General features: G+C 40.1%; 1 protein-coding gene across 2 annotated transcripts in view; it reads right to left on the bottom strand.

Annotated features, from left to right (window-relative positions):
- The window catches only part of trrap.S (transformation/transcription domain-associated protein S homeolog), a 129,429-nt gene extending 123,303 nt beyond the window's left edge, over window positions 1–6,126 (bottom strand). The window contains exons 1-3 of one of the 2 annotated variants that reach the window (XM_018239165.2): window positions 5,837–6,126; window positions 972–1,127; window positions 664–713 (exon numbers count right to left, since the gene is read on the bottom strand). In XM_018239165.2, the coding sequence (XP_018094654.1) occupies window positions 664–713; window positions 972–1,071 (150 nt within the window). In that variant the 5' untranslated portion in view covers window positions 1,072–1,127; window positions 5,837–6,126. Of the gene's footprint in view, window positions 1–663; window positions 714–971; window positions 1,128–4,957; window positions 5,227–5,836 lie in introns of those variants that run through there. The other variant, XM_018239166.2, reaches the window with a different exon arrangement.
- Between the last annotated feature and the right edge of the window lie 2,742 nt (window positions 6,127–8,868).

Raw genomic sequence — 8,868 nt, forward strand, 5'->3', positions numbered from 1 at the left:
TAAAATATGATGTTATTTTTTTAATATATGCATAATATAGGCAAAAAAAAACTACTTAATGCCACTTCAAGCCCACCATCAAGATTAACTCCAAAAAGGCAATCAGATCTTATCAGTTTTGCTCTCAGTTCCCCATGTGAAATGTGCACCAACTTCCACCTCCACATTCAATACAGACACAGAGACACACACATACAGAGACACACACACACACACACACACAAGTGAGTCAAAATTCACACTATGAAGGGGAATCAAGTATAAAATTGTCATCATTTTGCAAAAAGCAATCAGATCTTATCAGTTTAGCTCTCAGTGCCCTGTGTGAAAGCTGCTCACACATACTCAACCAGACACACACATGCACACAAACACACACCAGTGCCACAGATCACATTGTATTAACGGGAATCAAGTCTGACGATCTCATCATTTTGCCCTTCACATTATGCTTTGAATAATGAGTTCCTTCCAAATTACTTTACAGACCAACAGCACAACAACCCCTTTTAAAAGAATGTAGACATATCAGCATATATTAAATGTACTTGAATAAACCTAAAGTTACACAAACACACTAAAGGGATAGTTCTAGTGTTTGCAGGACATTTTCATCATCTTAGCTGTATATTTCCTTTGATACTCTTTCGCCAACATGCCCACCTCAAAGTTCTCGCTGACTTCTTGCATCATTTTCAACTTTGTTTCATCAGCTGTAAAAGACAGATGGGGGTTACAGCCAGAAACATAAATGAATAGATTCATAAATCCACACAGAGATCTGCTAGATTGGCAAGGCAGTCACATGTGGGTATACATATATAAAGTCATGAGAAAAGCCACAGTGTATCAATGTTGAGGGGCATCAATCCTTATGCCCCAAATGCTGCATTCTCTGAAAACAGCGAAAAATTCAATTTTCTCATGCAGGTATCGATCCTGTGTAGACAGTCAGTCAAGAAGAGACTTACGGGTGTTGACATCAGTGAGCGCAGCCACAAACTGGAGGTACTTCTTCATTAGAGTAGTCTGGTCGACCACGGTGGGCCCTGCCGGAGGTACGAAGGCCATTTTTGTCTTGGATGTTTTTAGTTACAGACACAAATTAAACTGAGTTGTCATCTCACCTGCAAAGAGACAGAAAGGGTCTCAGATGCACCAAAGTTTATGTCACCATGATAAGTGGAGTTGAGAATATAATGAAAATATAAAAGAGCCTCTTGATATAATTCCTCGGAGAAGGGTACAATTTATTGTGTGTCATGACTTGCAAGAAAAAAAAAACATGCTTTTTGAGGTATCTCCCATTATAAGTGGTACATCTCAATAAGGGATGAAAGAACCACCTATACTAGATATACCATGACCTGGATGAACGAAAATCTTCATAGTCATATCACCATAAAGCCATCGCTATGCACCATAACTCTTTCCACTCAACCCCAAATAGGCCATTACCCCACGTCACTGTATCAGGAGCATGGCAGCTACTAGTTTTGGAAACAAAAAGCTACAAAATAGATAGCAGCACTCCCATATAGCATAAAAAGCCTTTATTTCAAAATATTCATCGGGCACATATTTTGAAATAAAGGCTTTTTATGCTATATGGGAGTGCTGCTATCTATTTTGGAAATTGCTTCAAGGATGTGAAGGTGAACACATCAATTGGCGTGCACCCCGAAACAAGTAAGCTTGTGAATCTAAATGCTGGATGCTCTTCTATAAACAAAAAGCTACAGTCTGTGCCATTGGGGCAATGGCAAATGGTTCCCTACATAGCTGAACATCACAGGGTTAATAAAATGCATGGAACCCCCTTGTGTGCCACAGACCCTAGACACAGAAAACATCTGAAGAGGGGTGAACTAAAACATTGCCCCATGGACAAACCAAACACCAACAAAAGCACACAATCAAAATGCCCTTTAATTGCTCAAACATGAAAATGTAGTTGACCTGAAAACAAGAGCCACAATTGAATATGAACCACGCGTGGTCAGGTATAGACGCTTCACAAAATTGGTGGTCGCAAAACTGTAGCCTAAAATGGGCTTGTTGTCTAGTTTAGACCTATTTGCTTGGAAAAAAAACAAAAAGTCATAGCTTAAAGGGATTCTGTCATGATTTTCATGATGTTGTTTTTATTTCTTAATTACACTGTTTACACTAGAAATAATTCACTCTACAATATAAAATATCATTCCTGAACCAGCAAATGTATTATTTTTTTAGTTGTAATATTGGTGTGTAGGCGCCATCTCAGGTCATTTTGCCGATCATGTGCTTTCAGAAAGAGTCAGCACTTTAGGATTGAACTGCCTTCTGGCAGGCTGATGTTTCTCCTACTCAATGTAACTGAATGTGTTGCAGTGGGACCTGGATTTTACTACTGAGTGTTGTTCTTAGATCTACCAGGCAGCTGTTATCTTGTGTTAGGGAGCTGTTATCTGGTTACCTTCCCATTGTTCTTTTGTTTGGCTGCTGGGGGGGAAAGGGAGGGGGTGACATATCTCCAACTTGCAGTACAGCAGTAAAGAGTGACTGAAGTTTATCAGAGCACAAGTCACATGACTGGGGGAAACTGACAATATGTCTAGCCCCAAGTCAAATTTCAAAATTAAATATAAAAAAAAAACCTGTTTGCTCTTTTAAGAAACGAATTTCACTGCAGAATTCTGCTGGAGCTGCACGATTAACTTTTGGAAAAAAACATTTTTTCCCATGACAGTATCCCTTTAAGATATTTACCATAAAGTTGACCAGGAAAACCAAATATCTTTTAAAATGTCTTTCTGTATTCACTGCTGAGCATTCTTCCCACCAGCTTTACTAAAGCCGGTCATTAAGCAATTTTTACAATTGGTACATAATTTGCTGCCATTTTGCTCTGATTCTGCTCTGAAATGTAACAACTATTAAAGGGGTTGTTGACCTTCCAAACACTTTTTTTCGGTTCAGTTGTTTTCAAATTATTCCCCAGAAATAAAGACTTTTTTTTCAATTACTTTATTATTTACAGTTTTTCCAAAATCTAAGTTTAAAGTTGAATGTCTCTGGTGTTTGAGTCTGACAGCTCAGTAATTCAAGTACAGATTCTGAACTGTTACAATTTAGTTGATACATTTCTCAGCAGCATTTCTGGAACATTAGCAACTACTGTATCAATTCAGTTGCCTGTAATGAAACTCAGGGATTCTGCTCCATAGGAACAAACACAAGAAATGTATCAGTTTAGAACAATGCCACTTTACACTTCAATATTAGAAAAACGGTGACACAGAACTGAAAGCAAGTGGAAAAAGTCATTATCTCTGGTGATCTATCTGAAAATAACTAGTTGTTTGAAGGTGAACAACCCCTTTAAGGGTCAGGCCACACTGGGCATTTTGGGGAGATTTCTTGGGACCAATCTCCCCAAACGGCTTCCCTCACTTTACGCCGGCTAAAATAAAAAAAAACGCCGCTGCTAATCACACAAGGCGATTCGTTTTCCGAAGTCGCCTGATAACCGCACGCAGCGATTTGTTTTCCGAAGTCGTCTGCTTTGGGCTACTTCGGAAAACGAATCGGCGTGTGTGATTATCGCCTGCGTTTTTTTCATTTTAGCCAGCGCAGAATGAGGGAAGGGGTTTGGGGAGATTGGTCGCCGCAAAAACGAGGCGATTAGTCACCAGTCTACCAAATCTCCCCAAAAACGCCCAGGGTGGCCTGACCCTAACAGTTTCTAAAGTGAGCAGACTAGCATACGCAGAATACATGGGAGGCACATACATGAAACCAATTCATTCTCAAAACTTTAATTTAATTTGAAAAAAAGATAGAAACAGGATTGAAAGTATTTTTCTGCAGTCTGTGCTAAGCTATGATTGGCAGGTGTATCCTCTTAGAAGTCAAAGCTCAAAGGCTGCGATAAAAAGGAAGACTCAACATAAATACACTACAGAACAGATAGTACACTCTGTTGGGGCTTTGGGGAGCTTGAAAACATGTTACAGAGCTAAAAAAAATGATCATATTTAAATTCACAATGACATACATTAACACAACCAGTGCAAGTGCTCATGTACACTATGCCATAAGGCACAATGAAACCCAGTTCCTAACATTTTAGGTAACTTTTAGTATGAAGTAGAGAGTGATATTCTGAGACAATTGGTTTTCAGTTTTTATTATGTTAGCTTTTTATTCAGCAGTTTGCAGCTTCAGCAAACTGGTTGCTAGGGTGCAAATTACCCTAGCAACAATGCACTGATTTGAATAAGAGACCGGGGTGTGTATAGATGATGGTTTCAATACAAAGTTGAGCAATAAAAGTAGCAATAACAATATATGTTTAGCATTTGTTTGTTAGATGGGGTCAGAGACCCTTTTTTGAAAGCTGAAGAAGGAAAATAATTCAGAAACTATAATAAAGACCATCTGAAAAGTTGCTTAGAATTGTCCATTATATAAATGAGTTAACTTAAAGGGGAACCACCCCTGGGAAGCTAAATAACTCAAAAATCTAAAATAATAAATGAAAACAAATTGCAATTTGTCTCAGATTATCACTCTCTAGGTCAGTGGTCCCCAACCAGTAGCTCAAGAGCAACATGTTCCTCACCAAACCCTTGGATGTTGCTCCCAGTGGCCTCAAAGCAGGTGTTTATTTTTGAATTCCTGGCTTAGAGGCAGATTTTGGTCACATAAAAACCAGATGTACAGCCAAACAGAACCTCCTATAGTCTACCAGTCCATAAAGGGGCTACCAAATAGCCAATCACATCCCTTATTTGACATCCCCATGGACATTTTCATGCTTGTGTTGCTCTCCAACTCTTTTTACATTTAAATGTGGCTCACGAGTAAAAAAAAAAAAAGTTTGGGGACCCCTGTTCTAGGTCATACAAGTTAATTTAAAGGTGAACAACCCCTTTAAGTAACATACACACATTGTTGAATCGACAAGGCATACCTTGTATGAATGAACTCCCAGGGCATATGTAATAGGAAATATAAACATCCTTTGTTTGAATGAATCAGACTTTGACTTGCCATGAACTCAAATCCCATTTTTATACCCTTGCAATTATAATATAGTCTGAGCACAGTCCACCTCAAATGGGAGCAAGCAGCAAGGCACAATTAAAGACCAACTGCAACACCCATTCTCAGAGATCTGACAGGCAATGCAGATAAGAGAATACTGCAACTGGTTTTGCCTACACTTAAATAGCATCAATGCATCTGCCACTGTGATGTCCATTAATTAGTGTAACACCCAAAATCCACAAGGGGGGGGGGGGGAGGTTGGTGGAAGCTGTAGTTTAATAACATAAGCAAAGCTACAGCTCAGAGATCTTTGATCTGTCAGTATAATAACATGATAATAGGAAAGGAACTTATAGCAGCAGCCAGGCTTATGGAATTAAAGAGCACCTTGCCTGGGTTCCCTGGAGGATGAATAGTAGATAGAAGCACAAGGGAGCTGTTAAATTATATAGCTTCAGGCTATGTATTAGGCACATACACCCTATAACCCTCCTCTGCTGTTGAAGTGCAACTCTAGCAGCTCACTGGCTGTGGGGGGATGATGGGAGCTGTAGTGTTTCAATAGCCACAGAATTGAGGATATATGTCCTATGCAATTGCAACCCCCTTATAAATAAAACCCCTGCCCACTCCTTCTGCTGCCAGGGGTTCCCTCCTCTCTGCTCCACTGCTGGCCATGCAGCCACCCCACCTGGGAACCCTCACTGAACAACAATCGCCTCAAGCCCTTTACTCCCAGCGCGTCCTATCCCACGTTAGTTCCCCAGACCAGCATTCTACACCCGCAGCAGCTGCAACTCACCGCATCCGCCACCTCCCGCTCTGCAGTGGGCCCGCTCCCAATCCCATCAGCCCTCGCGCCAACGAGCCTCCTTTACAGCATCTGGAAAAAATCGGCATCGCTACAGTGGAAAACACCAGCCATAAATAAAAACTGCGTCCGATTTGATGATTGAAATGTCCCGTGTCCTTCAAGGGGCTCGATTAACGCGTGATAGTAAGGGAAATTGCCATGGACTATCTTTTTTAAAGCGCAATGATATGGTTATTATGACCATAGCTTTCGATGGTCTTCTGACGTCATTCTCGTGCGTCCGCGCTGGCATACGAAACCATTAGAGACAAAAGGTTAGATCCGCTTCTGAATCAAGTGTGGTTGAGCATCTGTGTAAGAAAGGGCTCCCTGTATCATGTCATGGAAGCAAAACTTGAATGCCAAGTTGAAATACCTCCCAACATTTGCAAAATGAAAAGAAAGACAAAAAGATCTGACCACAGCCAATTTGGCCTCACACCCCAATTACCCATACTTCCCAACATTTTGGAAGTAAAAAGAGGGACAAAATTTTTTTTTCCGCACGTAGCGCAGCAGTTTTTTGACCACACCCCTTTCTGTGGCCACACCCCCTAATTACCATGTTTGTTTTACAAAATTTGGCAGGTTATGAAAGTTTGAAAATATTTCTCCTTATCTAAACTGTGTTTTTGTGTCTCAAAATTGTTACAAAGTATCTTATTTGCACCTGTTAGCTATTCTGGGCTCTCTGCTAAAAGCCAATTAAGTGAGAAACTTTGTTTCTTTTTCTGGCTGTTCAGTGCAGAGAAAAGAGGGACTTTCCAGTACAAATGAGGGACTGCGGGTTGAGCTGTCAAAAGAGGGACTGTCCCTCCGAAAAAGGGACAGTTGGGAGGTATGCAATTACCATGTCCATTTTTACAAAATTTGGCAGGTTATGAAAGTTTGAACAAATTTCTGGGAGTTTTAGGGCCATGATTTATGTGTTATAACTAGGGTTGCCACCTGTTCTGGAAAATCATACCAGCCTTCCTATATATTTATCTTTTTTCCTATTAATAACATTGGGACCAACCATCAATTTTACTGGTCAGGCCGATAAAATACCGGCCAAGTGGCAACCCTAATTAAAACAGTTTTGCTAACAAAGCTGAAATTGCCCTTTAAGCTGAATCTCAGTTCTCCCAAGAGACTTGTTTATCTTAAATAGTTACAGTTGTATCTATGCTTATCTTAATTTATTACAATTGTATCTAAGTGAAGCTGTTCAGTGTTCTGGGCTCTCTGCCAAAAAGCCGCACAGGTTGGGTTCACCAGCTGGCAGATATTTTACCAGCCTAGCTGGTAAAAATGCTGGTTAATCCCAATGTTATTTATATGGAAAAAAAAATATATAGGAAAGCCAGTATTTTTTTTGAGAATAGGTGGCAACCCTATGCACAGGTGAAAATTACAGTAATTGCCCCTCGTTGCAGATAGGGTTGCCACCTTTTCTGGAAAAAAATACCGGCCTTCCTATATATTTATCTTGTTTCCCTATTAACAACATTGGGCTCAGCCATAATTTTTACCGGCCAGGCCGGTAAAATACCGGCCAGGTGGCAACCCTAGTTGTAGAGTCAGCTCACGGGCACCATCTTCTGGTGCTTCGTTAATCTTTGGGTCTTCTTCCTTCCCTTCTGTTATGCGTAGTTGTCCAGAACCAAAAGTTTCAGAGCCGGGCCTGGCCGGCCAGGCGCCCTATGCAACCTGGCCTACAGTTGTGCCAAATAGATGCACACCAGCACGAATAGACACGCGAATAGCCGTGAGAAAAGTTATCTGGGGTTTCTCATTTTGTTCCTAAGCAGACGAACATCAGAGCAGCCTCTTTCTTTCTCCTGACAACTTCCTTTGACTACTTGCTGCTCAGACTGGTGGGAAAATGACCAGCAGGTGTATTCAAAATGTATTCATATAAACAGTACATGTTTCCCTTGAAATCTTGGAATTAAGAAAAATTAAATAACGGATGTAACTTGCAAAAGTGCTTAGAATAGCCCCCTCATCAATTGTACATTCACATATTTTTAAGGTTTACTTATGCTTTAAGCATTTTTCCCATACTTACTTTTTATATTTGGACCTTTTAATGACATTCATGGCATTTTTGGTTTTAGAAAAAATCAGTGTAATCGTGGTTTCAAAACCCTCCAATACCACTAAAATTCGACCGTTAATAAATGGGCCTCTATGTGGCCAAATTAATCCAAGGGGCTCCAATTAAAATGGAATGTCATCAGTTGTCCCTATGGTTGCAACATTTTCTGGGAAAAAGGCCTTCCTATATATTTTTTGTCTTTTTCCATCTTAATTGTCATTAAAGGAACAGTTCAGTATAAAAATAAAAACTGGTTAAATAGATAGGCTGTGCAAAATAAAAAATTTAAAATATATTTAGTTAGGCAAAAATGTAATATATAAAGGCTGGAGTGACTGGATGTGTAACATAATAGCCAGAACACTACTTCCTGCTTTGCAGCTCTCTTGGTTTCCACTGATTGGTTACCAGGCAGTAACCAGTCAGAGACTTGAGGGGGGCCACATGGGTCATATCTGTTGCTTTTGAATCTGAGCTGAATGCTGAGGATCAATTGCAAACTAACTGAAATGTGCAAACTAACTTATGTCCCATGTGGACCCACTTAAAGTCGCTGACTAACACAGCGTTAGAGAGCTGCAAAGCAGGAAGTAGTGTTCTGGCTATTATGTTAGACATCCAGTCACTCCAGCCTTTATACATTACATTTTTGGATAACTAACTATATTAGAAACATTTTTTATTTTGCACAGCCTATCTATTTACCCAGTTTTTATTTTTATACTGAACTGTTCCTTTAAGCACAATGTTTACAGGTCGGTAAAATACCAGTCAGAGGGCAACCCTAGAACTTGTACCACTCCTGCCTTGTTTTTCCTGTTTTTCCTGGTAATCAGAGGCAAACAAATATCCCCAAGTGCAATACCAGGAGCAGGTTGGAGTGGTGTAAAGGTCACCA

This window comes from Xenopus laevis, chromosome 9_10S (genome assembly GCF_017654675.1).
Source record: "Xenopus laevis strain J_2021 chromosome 9_10S, Xenopus_laevis_v10.1, whole genome shotgun sequence".
Lineage (NCBI taxonomy): Eukaryota > Metazoa > Chordata > Amphibia > Anura > Pipidae > Xenopus > Xenopus laevis.